Source organism: Artemia sp. Qi Xiang Cuo, chromosome 6, assembly GCF_049724085.1.
Source record: "Artemia sp. Qi Xiang Cuo chromosome 6, ASM4972408v1, whole genome shotgun sequence".
In the NCBI taxonomy this organism is placed as follows: domain Eukaryota; kingdom Metazoa; phylum Arthropoda; class Branchiopoda; order Anostraca; family Artemiidae; genus Artemia; species Artemia sp. Qi Xiang Cuo.
The window spans coordinates 28,517,406-28,537,631 of NC_142799.1; the positions used below are offsets into that span (position 1 = coordinate 28,517,406).

The 20,226-nt window shown below is 34.1% G+C and overlaps 1 protein-coding gene across 9 annotated transcripts in view; it reads left to right on the forward strand.

The window, feature by feature from the left end:
* The window catches only part of nSyb (neuronal Synaptobrevin), a 47,794-nt gene extending 29,113 nt beyond the window's left edge, over nt 1-18,681 (forward strand). For 2 of the 9 annotated variants that reach the window (XM_089090618.1, XM_089090617.1), the window contains exons 4-7: nt 166-245; nt 5,461-5,512; nt 7,015-7,066; nt 18,445-18,681. In XM_089090618.1, coding sequence (XP_088946744.1) covers nt 166-245; nt 5,461-5,512; nt 7,015-7,066; nt 18,445-18,466 — 206 coding nt within the window. In that variant the 3' untranslated portion in view covers nt 18,467-18,681. The other 7 variants (XM_089090623.1, XM_089090622.1, XM_089090621.1 and 4 more) reach the window with 5 other exon arrangements.
* Nucleotides 18,682-20,226: the final 1,545 nt, after the last annotated feature.

Consider the following 20,226-nt stretch of genomic DNA (forward strand, 5'->3'; position numbering starts at 1 on the left):
AGGCGTGGGGAGGGGGGGGGGTATTCTATTCATTCAAGTATGAAATAAATAACCTGAAAAAGGAGAAGGGCTTAACGATTAAGAATCAACATTAGAAAGTAACCCCAATACTTTTCATAAATTAAGGTTAATATAGCTTATTAATTAGACTTTATTTACTTTTAGATGCTTTACAACAAGGTGCATCACAGTTTGAACAGCAAGCTGCGAAAATGAAAAACAAATTCTGGTGGAAAAACATGAAGGTATTTATCCGATAGCTTGGTCTTTTTTTCTTTTGTTTTGACCAGAAAAATCTACCTTAAAAGCCTTGGTATAATAGATTAGTTCGGGTCAGGAGTGTTCGTTAAAGGCAGAAGTCTGTATATATAAAGATATCTTCTCCATATACTTGTTCTTCTTAGTTTTTTACCTTTCTTTTTGGTTAATATATGGTTCTATTAGTGATAGGGTTAAGTGTCCATAACTAGATTTAGTATACTAGCTCATATGACTTAGTACACTAACGAAGAAGTTATCAAGACTTCGGGGAAAAGAAGTTCTGATGTAGAATAAAAAAGAATAAATACCTTCCCGCCTGCTTACTTTAATTGTGTCGCCTATATCCAAATCATTTCAATATGTTTTATTCCGATAAAAAAAAAATAATCATAAAATGAACTAAGTGAGAAAAGAAAAACAACAGGAATGAATAGCAAATAGAGAAAAAAATTATGCATATGCAAATGACCAGGGTGCAACCATTTCGAACAATCGTCACAAGCACCAAACGTCATAACATCCAAAAGGAAAATCCGTCAGAACCACCAACCGTCACAACATCCAAAAAAATTTATAAGTATATATTAGCTTAGAAACAAATTTCGGCTATATATTTGCACATTAGGGGGTGGGGATAAAGCATAGCTTATATTAGGTACGTAACCTAACCTAGGTACCTCTTCCCCCCTAAACCCCAAAAAATATAAAGTTTAAAATTTTGGATGTTGTGATGCTTGGTGGTTCTGACGGATTTTTTTGTCGATGTTATGACGTATTTTGTGGACGAAATGACGTTGGTGCTCCTGAGCGTTGGATGTTATGACGCCTTCCCCAAATTACCTAGCTGTTTTCAGGAAGCCTAGATAACATTTACTATATTATAAATAACTCTACAAATTGTATTGTAGAGAAAAGGCTACTTGGATTTGAGAATAATTGCTTGCGATTTGTTGGGCTGATAGAGTACCCAACACCAGGATGAGGTTTCTAACAAAGCAACCTCAAATAGTTGATGAATTTCGACTTAGACGGTGGCAATATTGGGGCACATGACTCTAATGAGGCAAGGGCGACTTCCCTATGACGTTTTGGGCTGCAGTCCTCCGGACCTCTGGAAGAGCGGTAGACAACGAATCACTATTGGTCGTTTCCTTGAAGCTGAGGCAAGAGTAATGCGTCGTCCCTCAATGACATGTGGTTTCCGGCTCAGGATTGTCCGATGTGGATGTCAGCAATTGCTGTCCTATACGCCACTAGCCATCGGAGGATATAAGTCTAAGTAAGTAGCTAATATTTTACAAATAGACAGTAAAATACTTAAAACATAAAGGCAAAATACCACAACTAGCCAATTATCTGCGTAATGAGTAATTTACATAGAGTCACATGAGATTGTGGCTGATTGTTGGCAATTAAATCTGCACATAACTCAATAGCGCTAATATAACGAGACGGTTTATGCAGAAACGTGGGGAATCACAATGGGAAGCTTTAAGATCCCTTAGACCGATATTTGTATGGCTCCAAACAAGACACAGCCTAAAAAACTCATTGGAATATACCCAGAAAGGAAGTTTTAACACCATCTCTCAGCAAAAACAGAGGTGATTATGAAATACGATTTTTGTTAGATATAATGACCTCAAAACATGGCGAGTATGATTATTATCCAACAAAGGCTTATTAAAGATAAAACTAAGATACCGAAATACCTTCAAAAAGGACAGATTTTAACGCATTATTGACGCGTTCAGTTGTCTTCAGTAACATCCTGACTCAGATCTGGTTCAGCTTGGCCCTGACCTTATCGTCATTAACACAAACAACTATCCAAGAGTTTGGAAAGTAGAAGGGCTATCCTAGAGTGCTGCGGGGCGAAAGCGCATTTTCGTGGCAAACATCATTTGCCGTTGAAACAGCTGAATTCAAGTCATAGCTCGAACAAATCATGAAACAATGCTTAGTAAACCAAAAAGAATAGGGAACTAAATTCCCTTTCCCCCTCCCCATCAAACAGTCCTTGCACAATAAATTGCGTTAAATATTAAAGGAAATGTAAGTTTGCCATTTTGAAAGGTAAATGAATGCACGAATGCTTAAATTTAAGGTTCGCCAATGATTTTATTGTCATGACAGAATAATTACTAACACTATATATACGTGGCTCAATACAACTAATGAACTCTATGTCCTTTCAACAGGCTTTCCATAATTATTTTCGAAACAAACTGATTTATATTTATTTGCTTTTTCCCAGCGAATTAGTTATTATTTTTGAATAAACAAACATTTAGTTTTCTTTGACTCTAGTATTATATCCTTCAACATCATCCAAAGACAACTTAAAAAAGAGAACACTCTTCTAATAATTCGAGACACAACTTTTTTTTTAGTTTTAACGAGTAGAGCATCTATATCAACAACATCTCAACTTTTTTGAACTGTACTTACCTCAGGTATTTTGACTAGTGCGCTTTTAAAGCTTTCTCATGCAAAGTGGAGGAAAAAATTTTATTATAAAATTTTTAATGATATGAAGCAACTTAAAATTATTCACATGGTCAAATGATTTACGCAAATGAACAATGCAATAAAAACATGTACAAATAATGGTTTGTAGTGCTTAATATCAGTATACTGAAAGAAAATAGCAAATTCCATGGAAAGAGGTTTCTTATAGGGAAAGTAAACTATTGGATTTTAGGTAAGATTCCAGACGGAATAGCAGAGGACGTTCAGACAGTTGTGACATAGTGGTTATCCTACAATAGGGTGGAAAATACCCGTTTTACTAGAATCAGGCATGCAGTATTCCTATGTGGGGACCGGGGTGCAGTTATTAAACATTCACAAAATATCGCAAGATTAACGATCGTAGAAACACAACAGCGAGAAATGAAGAAACATTCAGATGTTTCTTGAGTTGTTTGAAGATAAACTATGAGATCCTCCAGCTAAATTAGACTTTAGTTTGAAATCCACAAATAGATCATCTTTGGCAGAAAACTCAGTAAAATCGGATTATGCAGGGCCAGCATCGAAAGTCAAACAAGCTGAATCATCAACTGAATTAAAAACGTGCTTAAAGGGGTCGGTCCGGAATAAATATATTGATTTACGTTTTGAATTTGCCTCAACCACTGAGGGAAGGAAATAAGTTGTATGATTTGAAGGAGAGACGGGATGCTAACGCAGCACAAATCATAATAACACAAGCAGTATTCTATTATCCAAAAACTGTCTTCTTTTATTCAAACACTAGCATTGTTCCTTTAAGAAGAACCGGCTGAACATCATGATACAATGAAAGAATCTGTTACGCGTGAAGACGTAATGAGCAGTAGTTATAGCTGGCAATTTTAAAGAGTTACCCACTAAGCCAGAATGAAAGCTTATCCATGGATCGCAGTGTTGTTTCTCATTGAACTTACGAAACGGCATAATCGTTGGTCAGAACTTTTGGTTCATGTACCTTTTTACGGCCGGCAAAAACAAAGGGCAAATGAAACCAAGTTTTTTGAAACTTGAGAACCGACCCAAATCTGATACCGGGGTTTCTCAAATCAAAGGACCTATCTTTACACACTTCCTTAAAAAGAAAGGATACCATAGCCCCATATTAAACAAGGCGTATCCGGAACAGATGAAAGCAATAAGAAAAGGATTAGTAATGATGAACACAAGAAGAAAAGCTATTAAACTGGGCAAAAGAAACAATGGTACAAAATTTTCTTTCGCCAAACCGAGCTAGTAACAATAAAGTCTTCTTCAAATATCACTTCTTCGAAAACAAACTAGGAAATCAGAAAAGTAGTATTAATACATGTTCATCCGTTGATCGTAACCGGCTTTGCGCCTTGGGACTGCGGAAACCGAACAAGATAAGAGCAAAACTTGTCTAGCCCTACTGGTCTATTTTTTACTAACAAAACCGGGCTTTTATTGTGGGCTTCCTGAGTGTTTTTTTCTCGCAGTAGGTCAAAATTAGAAAAAAAGGTGATTATGACTTATGCTTCCGCAATTTAAATAATTTCTCAAAGATAAGAGGACTCTTCAAATTTCCAGTTAATCAGTTTCAAATCCTATAATGGGATGTTTTTTGTTTTTTTTTACATTCGGCACTGTAAGTGTCGTAATTACATTTTTTACTCGTTATTAGACATTTTCTCTTTATTTTCGCACGTTATAAGTTACGTACAACAGTCGAGTTCTGAAGATAACGTGTGAAGATCCAATTTTGAGTATTCAATTACGATGTTTAATGACCATTTATTCTGATAAAGAAGTCACTACTTATAAACGCTTGAAATTTGCTTAAGTGGTTTTATAACATCACAAGTGAAGCACTAATGAAAAATCAATCCGTCAGAATTACTAACTGGGCTTCATTTTACGACCTGAGCTTGAATGTTTTTTTTCTGTTTTTTTTTTTTTTTTTTTTTTTTTTTTTTTTTTTTTTAATGTAAACTTTTGAGTTCTTGTGTGAATGCTGTTAGTAAAATTTTTTCCTCTTTAATCAAACTTGAAGAGATTTGGAATTCTAGCGGAGCTTGGGTTTAGTTTTTATAAGGTAGACGCAAAAATAAATTATATGGAATGGAATCATCGTAGGCTAAGTCTAAGAACGCCCCTCAGGTACGTCGATACAGAAGATATAATCCCTAACAAATAGGTATTAAAATGTTTAGTAAAATGCATCTTTTTGAGCCCAGATTAGGGAATTTTTCAAAATTGCAAATTTTTAAAGAATCTTCGAGTAAAAAAAGATACTTGTTTAATTCTATATTTGTATTTGGATGGAATGAGCCGTTTAATTTTGTTTTATTTAGGAGAAAAATGCCCGTTAATCATGAGGTTTTCTTCTCAACAAACGTGCAGTAATTGAAGTTGTTGTAATGTCGTGAATAAAAATATTAATCAGGTTGTTCTATCTCCAGTAAGATTAATGATTGTTAGGTTTTTTTATTTTTTCTTCACAAAAAAAAATAATAATCAATAAAATAAAACAGAAAAAAAAAACAGATTACCTGCTTTGACTTCCTGTTCTATTTTGTGAGAGAATTGGCACAAAAAAAAGTTCTTGTGAGACAAAAACAGTGCCGTCTCTCCAAAATACATTACTGTTCAAATTAAAATATTGACCATGGAGAATGGCAACTATATACCATTCAAAAGAACTAATTTTTATTTTATATCCAGATGATGCTGATTATGGGAGGCGTTGGCCTAATTTTACTTGTAATCATCATAAGTAAGTCACTTCCACGTGTTTACGAATGTTCCATCCCCGATCAGCCATTTCGCATGTATCCTTATCCCTTCTTTTTTCCTTTTTTTTATTTTTGCTCGACCGTTTATATTTTGCCTATGAGCTTGTTAATGAAAAGGAAACCATATACGAGGCTATAACATTTTACACAGGTTCTCTGCGACAGTTTAAGACAGCCCCGCAACAGCTTGAACACTGTGGCAACATTGTGTTGCTACATTGTGTAGCAACATGTGAGAACATGTGGTCACTTTCCCTACCCAACCACTTGCTTCAACAGGTATATTGACTTAGAACCTGGACCTTACAGTTGCTGAAGATTTCAAAAATAAAAGTTAATGAAACGCGTTAAACGCTAAACCTAAACTATTGCATAAACTTCAAATTTTGGATTGGATTAAGGACAAAATGATTTTGTAAAATTGTTATTGCCTGTAAACTAATATCTCTAGTAAAATTATTAAACCGCGTTCTCATGTATCTCTAGCTAGACTTCAGTGCCTTGGCGCGTCCCTGGCCGTGCAGCTGTTTATTTCTGCACAGGTCGTGCAGCTATATATTGCAGCACAGCTCAGAGCTGTGTATTGTAGCACAGGCAGTTCTACAAGCAAAATTTGCTACTGGACTGAAACAAGTTATAACCAACTCTAGAACTCGGTAACTCGGAATTGAAATTATCGAGATCAAAAAGCTTTTTTTGAAACCATTTTTATTATTTGTACCGTAAAAGTGACGTTCCCGTGTTTGGTAGACCTCTATGCCTAAATGTATGGCAGATTTGGTGTTCTTGTTTAAGGCGTGGAAGTCTAGCTAGACCTTGATGTGAATGCCATTTAAGGTTCTTAAAATGAGGACATAATCTAGAATAAGCCCAGCCGAGCATAGACTATCTAAATGGTACTCAGGTTTTGACAACACCCAATCCTCACAATGGTAAGTTCTAAGACGGTCTCCCACTAAGTGTAAAAACGGTCATCCAGCCTGCAAAACAGTTGCTTGGCCTAAAAAGACATTACTGTTGGCTATTAATTTCTAAGTAGCTGTAAAAGTCTAGCTGACCATATTTCGTTGCTTTTTGTTATAATTATATAAAGTTTTCTTCTATGGTTTATCAATACATTTTATGATAGATACCATTCTCATTTCAAATATTCCGTCATTAAATATGAACTCTACAACCCTTTCCAAGACTTTTTCTGCAGGCTACTTTATCACTGTCTGAACTTACCATTGGAATTGAAAAATAAATATAAAAATATTATGTTGATCTTGACTTTCCGTGGTTTCCTGCTCTGAAGTTTTATAAGCGTTACTTGGGTGGAGCAGGGGGGTGGGGAATTCAGCCGTTGAATAGCACGTTATGGTGAACGTAGCTTTAACGTGTTATTATTTGGAGACCTTTTCTCGTGTTGCTTTTTTTCTATATTATCCCGTTGACTTTTTAGTTTACATAATCTAACCCTTTTATCCCCTTCTTTTGCTAGATGTGGCTAATAATTGGTGTAATTGCTATTGTGGTGCTGATCATCATCATTAGTAAGTATTTTTGATGCTTATTTTTACCATTTGTGCTTTCAACGTCTTTTTTTACTGCTCTCATCACACCTTTATAAAAACCTTTAACCTCGGTAACCTAACTATCATGCACAATAAAACGCCTTATACATGTTGCAACGAATAAGGTTGCATGTGAAAGAAATTCAGTATTATTCAAATTGCCAGTTTGAATCTTAGTTTATCGTACTGGACGTAATACAATATCAGTTTTTGATAAACAAAATTTCTTAAATCGATCATCTGGTAAAGGGGCACACTAAAACAAAATACTTTTTGGTTGTAATGGGAGGGGAGGGGGGGGGGGGCTAAATTTTTAACAAAGGTAAATTAGCCAAGTTTTTCAGAATATTTGGACGTAATATTTAGGACATTGGGATTTTGTTGGTATAAGTCTTTGGTATCCCAGCTTTCAATAATATTCAAAGAACTGAAAATTGATGTGATAGCTAAAAACAGGGGCGAATGGGACTTAAAATACGACATAAAATATTGATTAAAACAGTGCTTTCACAGCTTTCAAGGTTTTGTGCTTTAAGTGTAGATATACCGTTCATTAAATTTGTAATATGACAAAATTTATTTTCTTATACAAGATTTTCTCCATATGTATTTTTCGCTTGTTTTGTTTAGCAGGCTATATGATCCATGTGAAATAACTCAATCCCCAAATGATCAAGTTTAAAGTTAAGTATAGCACTGCATTTCTTTTTTCTGAAGGGAAAGTAGTGAAAGAAAATGTGTTGCCTATTCAACTTGACGAAGCTGTTCTAAAACAAGTCTGCAAAACAAAAGGAAAAGAAAGCAATATCGTCCGGGAAAAGACCAAGAGCGTATATGCTACTTCTTCCATAAAGTATCTGTTTCTTAGTTGTCATTTTGTTTGTAATTTAAAATTATGTGTAAGTTGTTTCGTTGTATTAGAGTTATGAAGGGTTGACACTATCTTATACATATGATTTATTGGATTTGATTTGTGAGCAAAACAAAGTCGGCCCCCTCCCCCCAAAAAAACAAACAAAAAAAAACAACAAATATAATGTAACAGATATATTTTACATCTTAAATTTTAATTTTATTTGAAATTGTGACTTGAAAATTTTGTATTTTATCTTAAAATTCCTTGTTTCAACAATTGCGCTTTGATTGTAGCCCTAACTTAATTAATCCTGATATCTGGGAGTTCATTAGAATGTTCATATGGATTAGGGAGCTTATTGTCATTTAGGTTTTTGTGTACTCCTTTTTGAACATTAAAAGCTCCTGTTTGCCTAAACCACTAATGTTGCTTACTAATACTTCTGTTATATGTGCTGCTTATATGTGTTTAACTGTCTCAATTTTTTCTGCTTTCCAGTGAAGTTCTATTGAAGTGTGGAAAGGTATACTTTAACCTCTGTTTCATTTTATCCTTTATTTTGTTCTTAGCATAGATTCTGCTTTATTTGCATCCCTGTTTTATTTATGCAAATTCTACACATATTTATCCCTGATTGGGGAAAACGTCTATGCATTTTTTCCCCTTTTACTTCTTTCTAAGGTTTTTTTTTTACATTCAAGTTTGTCATATATTTCCAATCATATGAGCCCTCCAAAGTTTAGACGAGCATCCCTTCCATAAGAACCATATATGCCCCCAGAGCATTACTTACAACGCCTGCCCCCGGGCCTTGGGGGGTTGCTTCGACACAGCTTTTTCGCATACATCTTGTGAAAGTCTATGGTGCTGTATGAGAGAGTTTAATAATATCTTAACTTCGCTTGAAATAATGACATAATTATTTAGTGAATATCTTTTTCTGAATCTTTCAAGTAAAGTTTTATCTACACTGCAGACACTTGAGACCAAAACCCGTTACACGATACGTGGTGGTTTCTACAGCAAACTTTAAAACAACCTGAATAATCTTTGATCAAGATATTCTGAGATGGAAAAGAGACCTAGATAATTGCTATGCTTTGACGTGTGTTTTTTTTTGTGTCTGGTCAGGAATGACTGTGTTACGTCATGACTTCATCTTTAAAGGTGGGGCTATCAAAAGAGTTGATAAACTCTGTCTTCTGGGAAGATACTTTTCTTGGGGTTTGCAATTCGATTAGGCCTGGTCATCCTATGCCTGAAAACTGGATGTTTCCTACGTTATAAGAATATATTACCATATAGCCTGATAATCCTTCTTTTGGAGGATTGCATTAGGCTTATTGCTAAATAAGAATGCTTGATTTTTCTCTGGAGCTTCTAAAACGCTATTGGCGCCACTGCATAAGATCTAAATTAGGGTGTCGAGGCTGAACTGGAGCACCAATTGAACACCATTGAAACCTCTAAGTGAGAAATGTGCTGTGATGCCAATGGTCGTTTCCCACTGCTACATCCCTGATCTGGGACGAGGCGTATCGGCCTGTATTGTCGTTTGCTTTGGCAACATGTGCAGTCAAAGAAACACAATTCACATGGAATACCTGCCAAAGGAGACTCTCTCCGTTAAATTCTTGATGGACACCTTTATCAGACGCTGTACTTCCAATTGATACAGTCTTTCGAGGGACGTCTTCCTTCAAAATCCGTCTGTGGGCTCCTTCAAATGTAAATTCAAAATATAAAACCCTAAGTGAAAAACAAATTTTCTGGTATATCAAATCCTAATTAGTGACCTGGTAACAAAAAGATGTAAAAAAGGGCTGTCAAACCGGTCTAGAAACAGAACGGTTTAGGAAACAAGCTGGAAATGGATTACCTGTGTCCGTCAAAAGCACGGCCAGTGAGTGATCTCTTGGTGGTTTTGGAACGTCCTGCATTGGTCTGGCACATCGACCAAATTAATTACCTCATTGGGTATCCATTTACTGCTTGTGGTTGGGAACAAGGCTGGCTTTTAATTATCAGGTATAATTTGGACCCCTTAATTACAGGAATTATGGGACACAATGGGATCAGGGAAATTCTCTATCGTTAAGCTAGCAGCGGTTGGTTGAGCTTTCGTGCGCCAGGTGTTAGAGGATATCTTAGTCACCATTGTGAGACCAATAATCTGTAAATCCAAGAGCACTGCACGCTACCTTGGGAAAACTTTTTTTCTATCGAATTTGAAAAAAAAAGAATTCCGAATGTGACTGTTGGGGCCTCAATTGTAGCTTAGTTTGTTTTGAAGATCGGCTAAAAACTTTCAATGCGGGCTCTGAAGTTAACTCTGAGCTGTGGAGGGTGACACGGATTTGGCTAATTTTGGGTATTTTCAAAAGAATATATTTGGCTTCTTATTTTATATTGCGGAATTTCATTGACTTTTTATTTTGAACTGCAAGCTACTTATATGTCTGAAACTACTGATAATTTCCTATTAAATTAATTTCAGTTGTAATTTTTACTTTTTTATGTATCTGGAAACTTTTTTTTTTTTCTGTTTATACCCATATGTCATCCATTCTAGCATGGCGTAAACAGGTTCTATTTTCGCTTTCCGGACCTCTGCTTGAAATTCTGATAAATTCTTACTTGTAGACCTTTTAATAGGCAAAATGTTTTTTTTTCTTATTTTTGAATAGTTTGGATTTTGCCTTAGTTTTTTTTTTTTTAGCGACTTATTGTTTTTAGCCAACAATAGTTTTTCTATGTTATGTTCAACGTTGCCTAATGATCATTACTTTAAATAAGAGTCATGGGTTTCATGAAATATTCAAATTTACCTATTATAGTTCACTTGAAATACAGTATCTAAACTGTCTGAAATCTAATCTTATCTATGCTATAATAAGTTGGCACCAAAATTGAACCAGGTTAACCTTGATTAATATGATTTTTTCCCCTTTTTTGGTGTCATGACAAATAAGCATTTTTATAACGCTGCTCTTTACCTTTGCTCTATAAATAACTTGTTTTCACTTTTAATATATCTGTTAAGCTGGGACAGAGAAAAAAATGATCCGATTTGTAAAATTTAGGGGTAAGACTGGATTTTGGATGAGATGAAATGAACTTTCGGTTAAAACTTGGGATGATTAAATAGAGATATTCTCACAAATGGAACAACATTTTAAAGTTTATTTGTTAACGGTTTGAAAGAACACCATGTATTGTTTGGTACGATCACAATAGACATATCTAGTGGTATATAATATTGTGGGTACGATTTTCAAATAGAACAAAAAAGAACAAAATAGAACAAAATAGAACATTTTCAAATAGAACAAAATAGAACAAAAATTAGTTGGAAAGCAATTAAGTAAAATTAATTAAATAGTTGACAATTATTAAATACTAGATAAAATTCTTAAATAATTAAATAGAGAATTATAGTCATACAATTATAGTCATCATTCGGCCGTAACTAACCTCCTGAGAACTTCTTGCTTGTTAATGCGTCCAGTAAAGTTTGCCAGAATCCATTTCCAATAACTAAATTAAAAAATTAAATAATCCTTATATCCGACAAGCCCGTTTACTTACTCTTAGCGTTTTACGAGACTTAAATAATGTCATGTTAGGAGGATTTCTGCTTGAAACGATATCGATTAGCTGTTGGATAAGAAAGGTAAATGCCGTCATATTTAAAGTATGACAAAAAAAGCAAAAGCATATGAAATTATATGCAAAGAGCAAGAAGGAACAGTAATCTTGAAAATTGGCACACCTTCAGGGCCGGGATCTGTAATTAAGCTATGTCTGCATTGGAATACACACGCTCATAATTTCTATTGGCCTAGTTATCCCTAAGTGTTTCACCCAACACGTGGCTAGGTAGGCCTAAGTATTTGTTGTTGTCATTTACAGATTACTTCCGGGGAAGTCAAGCTTAGTCAGATTTGGGATGCTCGAACGCACTCATAATAAACTAGTGCAAAACCAGATTATAAATTTTTGTTCAAGGGTATCTCCAAAATGCTTGTTAGAAATACATCATATTTCTTCTAAACGCTGCAAAATATGCTCCTTTGTGTATTTTTAGTCTTTCAGGGGGGAGAGGCTGAACCCCCTGTTGACACCATTGATCTTGCACAATGTGAACGCCATTTTCTTGGACTCTAAATGAAAATTGTATATTATTATATCCTGATAAAACTTGTTTTCGCTTTATAAGTTCGATCAAATAATACATTATTATTCAACTTTGCCTTCTGAAACGCTAGTAATAATTATTATATGGGGACTTAGATTTCTTTTTATTTGGTGTCGTTAAACGGTTCTCATTATTAAATAAATATTAATGATGATTGCTGCGTGGAACGTATTCCTAGTTTTTTATGATTACATCTTGCTTGAATATGATTTTAAAATGTTTTTGTAGTTTATGCCAATGTTTTACAATTTTAGATATGATATCTATAGCATTAACACTTGTTTTCAAGCCAATTGTATTTCTTCTTATTGTGATTTTTTCGATTGAGTTTTCATTTTAAAGGACCATTCATAAAAGCGATTTAACCTCATTTACTTTCTTTATTAAAAAAACGATACTATTATTCATCAATGAATAACGATGTTAGGGTCATTTGTAAATTAAGTGAAATTAAGGTCCATTCACAATGAGAATTTGCTAATACCAACCAGAGCCAACCAGACTTTTCATAGAATGCTTTGATTTGATGAAGTGTCCTATGGAAAATTACTTTTGGTCCAAATTAGCGCTAGCTAAATCCCCAGCATTAGTGAAATCGCATTGTGATCGAGGCTTTACTGGCTCGCTTCACATATACTGTTTTACCCTTAGTTCTGAACATACAAAAATTTAGGATTCCAAAATACCGTATGCTTAGCATAAATTTGTCGGTATTTCGAAAATAGCTTCAAATTCCTATGTGGGTGAAGCTGGACTTCCGCGAAAAACGTTGTTTTCTAACATGATTGCAATGTTTCCATAGTGTTCTAAATAAATGAGTCTGCTAACTTCGGATAGACCTCGGATAGCTATTACGAAGCTGCTCTTTCCCGAATCATTTTTGTAACTATGTAAAATTGTAATCTATTGGTTCAGTCATATATAGTGACAATTGAATCGAATGATTTTTTTTTATTAAATAGACCAAAATAAGATTCAGGCTACTGTCTCCGACGCTTGTCGCCTTTGGTTTCCTAGATTATTTCAAATTGTGAAGAAGGAAGAATAAAACCAACAGGTCCGATTACCGTATATACTGCTTATGCTACTGGGCTTGACTTAGCCAAAAAATTGATTTAAAACATATGAGAATACCTTGGGAAGTGGGTGAAGAAGAAACTTTAAACATGTTGGGACGGAACAGTGTTTGCCAATGTGGCAGCCTCATCTGGATTTAATTAAATGTATTGCTCAAAATCAGTGACATTGAATTTACTTGGGAACTCCTACTATTTAAATTATACCCATCATTTAACAAAAGATTGCATGTGGCTTTTTTTTGAAATTCCAAAATCACAGATTAAGTACACTTGATTCAATGAAAAACGAGTGAATGTATAAAAATCGATGGGAATACAGATTTATTCCACCGTGTTTATGCACATTAAAAAAAAAAAAACAGAATTAGTATCTGCAGTGCAAATAATGGAGATATTAGAAAATGTTATTTAATGGAAATCTAACGTTATTTAATTGATGACGTAATTTCAGTTGTTATATGATCGTAACTGTGACGATATTATTTTTTTTTTAATATGATATAACATCAAATAGATTTTACTTGAAAAATAAATAATTAAAATAAAGCTTAATTTAATTACATACCACCAAGGCCATATCCAGGTGGGTTGTGGGGCTTCTCCCCCCCCCCTCCCGAAATTTATGCCCTATTTGTAAAAACGTAACAAAATGCATATGATGCGTTTTTTAAAGTCCTTTTGTACCCCTCTCCCCCGAATAATTATCTGGATGTGGCCTTACATACCACAAATATCTAACTTAACTACGCGCCCAGACTTTACGGATCATTATGGATAGAAGCTATATATAATTTTTAAAACAACAACAAAAACGACCTAACAATATAAGATATTTCTCGGTTTTGGACTGTTTTACATAGCATGCTCAAGTCTGATTCTACGGATTTCGAATTGTATTTCCTTTTTATTTTCTTTGCTCTTCTTCTGTTGGTTTAATGATATATGTATTTATACTATGATAACTTATTCTATTTTAACTAACAGCGGATGTTTTCTTTTCTTGCTGCTTGATAACGAAAGGTTGGTTCACATAAGGATTGAATAAGGGTTCCGACCTCTTGACTCTCCATTGAGTTTCTCTTTAATTTTCCGGTTCTTGTGTGTGAATACTGTATGTGAATAGCTTCTTAGGCCCCTATTTATTATTATTGCTATAGCCCTTTTGTGCAGCTTCTGCTATACTATTTAGTTTCTCTTTGGACATTAAGCATATCCTGGCATAATTGGAAAAGGAGATTTAGAGTCTTTTTGTGTTATTTCCTGTTTAATCCCTGTATTTTTACTTATACTGTTTGTTTGTGTATTTAATCAAATAAGTTATATATTTTAATATTTTTCGATTAGCTATTGAATGCTAATTATAATCAGCTTTAAGGATGATCTCATTGGTACTTAAATTGATGTATGTGTTCATAGATGAATAGGATGATGTGTAATAAGACTGTGTATAAGTGCCTATCTCTGAATGTTCGAAATATCATTAGTAAATCTAGTGGTGGTTGTCAGGAATACTTTTACCAGAGTTGCTGCACAGAGACATTTTGCTAACTGCATCCACTTATGGGAAATACATGAATAATAAGGTGTCCAAATCGATATAATAAATTTTTGTTAAGAAATTAAGGATCCAAAATCTGAGCTTTTTGCCAAGGAGTTTTTACGTTGTGTTAGGGTGTACCATAACTGGGTGTTCTATTTTTGGAGCCTGGCAATAGTGACATAAAACTTTTGGTTAGATTGCATTATAATTACGAAATATTTTCGAAGGCAGGACTGGCAAATTGGGAGCAGATTGTCCCCGCCCCATCCACAGCCCCCAAGATTTAAAAAATTAAGTTTCGGTATTTTTGTTAAAGATTCTTGCCCCATCCCCACCCTTCTATATTTTGGGGGATTCGTGCCACTGGTAAAAGAATTTTTTTTTTTTTAGTATATACTTCACTTTGCAATCTTATTACATATAATCTAATAGATAGGTCTAATTTGTTGGTAGTTCTGTAAATATTTAACTTCTGCTTATTTTATTGGATAGTCGATGCGTTGCATTTTACCCGAGCTTTTACAGTGAAAGAAGAATGAATGAAAACAATTTATTGATTATTTTACTTTTCGGAATAGTTTGCGTGCTTCGAAAATTGACTATAAAAACATGTATAATAAAATAATAAATAGTTTCTCCTGGGCCATTTGTGGCGTATAAGGTATCTATTGATATTTAGTGGGAATTTATTTAACCGATAGTCCCCCATTCCCGTCAGCCCTCCGGTAGCTGAGACCGGCCCCGTATTGACAAACGGAGATCAACCCACTGCGCTACCGCAAGTCAAGGAAAAAAAATCCGAATGTTAAATTTTCACTCCATTTTTGGTACGGTTCTTCGTCTTTGGCTTCAATAAAGGTTCAACAGATATCAAATCCTGCTTTAAAAAATTACTGTTAGTAAACTTTATGCTGAATCATAATATTTACAAATGTAATAAATATACAATTTGAATTACTGAAAGTATTTTAAAGTTAATATCATTAATTACTTTATAGCCATTATGCCGTAATAAAAGCTTTGAATTATAAAAATTTGAGTTTAAATTGCTGCAAACCCTGAAATTTTAACCTAAAATAATGTTTCTAAAAATGGTGGATATTTAAGGAATCTTTGTTGACTATTGAATTTTAGTGACTGCAAAACTAAAGTAGATGTTCCTTATTTTATTGATTCTATGGCTATTATTGTTGAGTTGAATTTGTTGAATTATTTATTGTTTATAGTAGTCTGCCGGGCAGGTGGCGTAGCTAGGGGGCAAAAGGCAATCTTGTCTTCAGGCGCAGCATTTGTCAGGGCGAAATGTATAATAAATAAATGCGTTTGATTTTTTTCAATCTTGGGGAGATTTGTTGAAAGGGGAGGCAGCAGTTGGAATTGGTCCCCTGTGCTGGAAAACTTACCTGCGCATCTGCTACTGGGATTAGCAGTGCAATGAAAGTTTAATTGCCTATAACGTTACGTTTGTGTTGTTTCAATATGGTTAAGTATGTTGAGTGTACTGAAGTACATACCTAAATTTTTATAGTTGCTTGTTTACTCAATGTTTTCTATGCTTAATCAGTTTCTTTAGCTTTTTTGGGACAATTAGCTTTAGGACAATTTATAATTATCTTGTTATCGTCTCAAAAGCTTGATAATTGGTCTAAAATGGGCTTAGATGAATTTGAAATGAAAGGTTTGTCTTTGAGAAGAAAAAGTATAAGCAATCAAGGCTGTTTAGCATAACACCATAAAACAGCAAAAATAACTATAAAACCAAGATAAAAATATTAGTGAATTTTTTGTTTATCTCTTTTCTATATACATAATGACGATTTTAGAACACATTCGAAGATTATTATGCTTTTATTGAACTTGCTCATTTTCAGCGTTCGAACCTAGCCCTGTCTATTTTATAATTCTGAAAAAAATAGTTTAAAAAAAAAGAAACTGCCTACTTTTAGAAAATGTTAAAACTGAATCCAGATAATTAGAACTTGCCAAAAATAGGGTAGCATGGTTAATGCTGCACTGTTGTTGACGTTCGCTGTTTTTAAAGTGTAAACACATGCTATAGCGCCAATTTTAATCCCCATGCTTAGTAGGAAGGTTTTTAAGTTTAGTTCTTCGCTTGAGCAGCCTCCTCCCTATATTGGATGCACTACTGGTTCAACATAGCTATTTGTATCCTCTTATATTTCAACACTGGACACGGGCATTAAGTATATTTCCCTTTATTATAATTACACATTTCTCTACAAATGAGACAGAAAGTGGTTTATTTGTTGCTCATATATCGACTATTTGAATCAATTTCGTAGAAACAATCTGATTAAGAGCGGATGAGTCCAGCCTCAGTGTTTTAACTCCAATTGTTATACCAAATTGACCTGTTTATTTGTCCAATTCTAATAAGAGAGAAAAATCTTTTAGTAAATGAAATCTCATTCTTCTAATTATAGATTTGGTGTAATAATCTAAATTTCTGGACGTATGTGTAAGGATGGTTGAATTGTTTTACTGTTAATCGTTTTTTCACGTAATGGGAAAATATTGACTTGATATTTTTCCTTTAGTAACCAATCTAGTTTGTAAAGTAATAAATTTGCCAGTGGGTAATGCTTCTGTCCAGCGTTGCCTTTGGTTTTCTGGTTTTTTTCCCCTGCAAATTAGAAATTTCAAATCTGCATACTCTAAAAGCTCATCCTATTAAGTAATCTAAATATTCGTTCAAACTAAAAATTTAATTAACTCATACTATTATACATTAGCTTCTGAAGATGATTTGCAATCCTTACAAAGTATCAAGATTCGTATATGCTTTTTATTCCAGTTTTTACTGTATGCATTGCTTTTCTATTGTGTTGCAAATTACCCCTCTTTTATTTGTGAAGAGTCATTATAGGAGTAGATGGCGGTTTTTAAGGTTGTTGCGGATTTACATTAATGCTTTTGACAAAGAAATAAATGTTCAAATTGCAAACCATGGAAAACGTAATGTGGAGGGAAACGACCCTCCAAAATTTAAACATTTGGCTCATCGATAATCCATTTTGTTTACCGCCATAGACTTTTAAATTTTAATTTTAGGAGGTTTCTTAAATTCTTTTAAGTTTTCACATGTTCACCTAAAAGGAGTAAGATTTGTTACAACTAAGCTCACTTAAGCAATACCCAAAGGGGACTAACCCCACTCAAATTGAAAAAAAAACACATTGAAATATGCACCTTTTCGTTATTTATTTGCTATAAAAGATTCATTCTCTGGTTAACTGTACCCTGTAATTCGAAAAACTTGAAATTACTTGAACAAAAAATGGAAAAAGACGTGATCGAGCAAATATTGAAAAGTCGAATTTACTTAAACAAAAATTGAAAGTTGCGAAAACTTTACGACAAAAATTGAAAACAGCCAAAAAACTGATTTCAGATATCGTAATAATCAGTAAGGGTTATTAACTAACGCCATCTTAAAAATTTCATCTTTCTCGTGATACGCTTTGACTTGCTAGACAATGTTGTTCAAGCGTTTATGGTCAGACATGCTGTCCGTGGCGAAATAGTTTCTTGTGTTGATTTTTATTGCTTTTTCTCGTTTTCTTTATTAGTTTGATGTTAGTTAAGTATTGATGGGTGAAAATTTCAGCCCAATTTTATGGTGAATGCATGCATATGATTATTTATTTCTTGCTTTCTTTTTAGTTGCTGCCACCTCTGGAGGTGATTCCCCATGAATTTTCCCCAACTTTACCAATAATTCCTTTTCTTTTTGAAGCGCTGCCTAGGAGAATGGATATCTTTATGTGTATATATCGTTATTAGATTAATATGTTATGGACTTCAGTTTCATTCTTTTCCTTATGAATGTATAGTATTAAAAAAGTGGTTCCAAATATTGTAAGCTTGTTAATGATCGTAATAAATTGGTGTAACGTCTAATGGTTTTGAAAATGTGTTGAATGAAATAGGATCGAAACAAAATTAAACACCAATGTTTTTTTTTTTAGGGCTACCGCAATGTATTTTGTGCCGAAATAGTCTTTTATCAATTAGAAGCAAGTCTAGCCCAACAGTTGGCACTAACTATAGTCTTATTTGCTGTTAAAACATTGCTATATTTTTTCTTTTCCCAGAGTGGGTGGTGGGGGGTTGGTCGCTGCGCGCCAGAAATGATTCCATAATACAGGTCAGAGGGATGGTTTGACTGTTTTTTTTTCTCCAGACAAATAAATTTAAAAAAAAGCTCTTAAAAGTAGTCTAATTTATGGTAAAAATTTTGGACAATACTTTTGACTTTCAACTTGGTTTTAGATCACATTTAAGTGCTGCTTTCACTTACGGTCAAATATTTTAAAACAGTCTTTGTTCTTCAATTCGAATAACTTTTTTTGCAAAAAAAAGTCTTTTTTAGACGGCTCAGTTAAAACTTATCGAAATATTCCTTTCCAAATATTCGAAAGCTCATGAAATATCGGGGCCCAAAGAAACTAATGTTATGTCTAAGCTTAGAAAAGTAAAGGTATTTCGTTTTTTTTAACCGTTATTTTCTAGATTTATGTAAAGATTACCTCTGCTTGTGCAGAGTGCCCTGTACTTGATAGTTACGGATGGTAATCCGTGTTATAAAATGATGAAATCTCCCCACTCTCTAGTCTTAGATGTCAAGGATTAAGGTAGTGACCGATCCATTTGGACAAATAAAGTAAAAGAAGTCGCGGATTATCATCCTGTAATCATCAAGTACAGTACAGTTTGCGCCGGGAGAGGAAGTCTTGACGCAAAGAACGTAAAGATTTAAAGACCCAAAATATCTTTACTTTCAGCTGACGAGCCACGTAAAACGCTGTTTTAAAATTTTTCTTGCTTAAGGTTGAATATACTTTGCGTTGCGTATGAGGGGGTTGAATTAGATTTTGGTCTATGTATTTCGTAGATTGGCAATACTCTTGCCAGAAAAAAATACACATTAGGGCTACCCATGCAAAAAAGTGATTTTCATTAATGATGTGAAGTCGCAAGTTTTCTGAATGGGGGTTTCGACAATGGTGTAATTTTCTTTTCAATCTGACATTATTTTCGAGGGCTTTCAAGCTACTTTTCTAAATTCCCATAATTGTTTTTCGCAATAAACTTTTCCCATTAAGATTAATCGAAATCATAGTTGCCATTCCTGAATCAGCTTCAAATCACAATTTTTTCTCACCTAACAGTTTTTCAAGGTTTTTAAATTTTTGGCTATTATGGACCGGGGTTTGTTCTTTGCTAGAATCCTTTTCTAAAACTCCGAATCCTTATCCCCCTCCCGTGCGAACAGAAAATGATTTTCGCAAAGATAATGTAAATACAACAAAATAGTTATCCAGAACACACTCAAGAAGTTTGATTTGTTTGATCTGAGCAACCCGGTTTTTCTCTCGCTTTCGGTTATAATTAGCTTATTCTTTCGTGAAATAAACTTCGATGCAGGTATATTTTAATTAAACA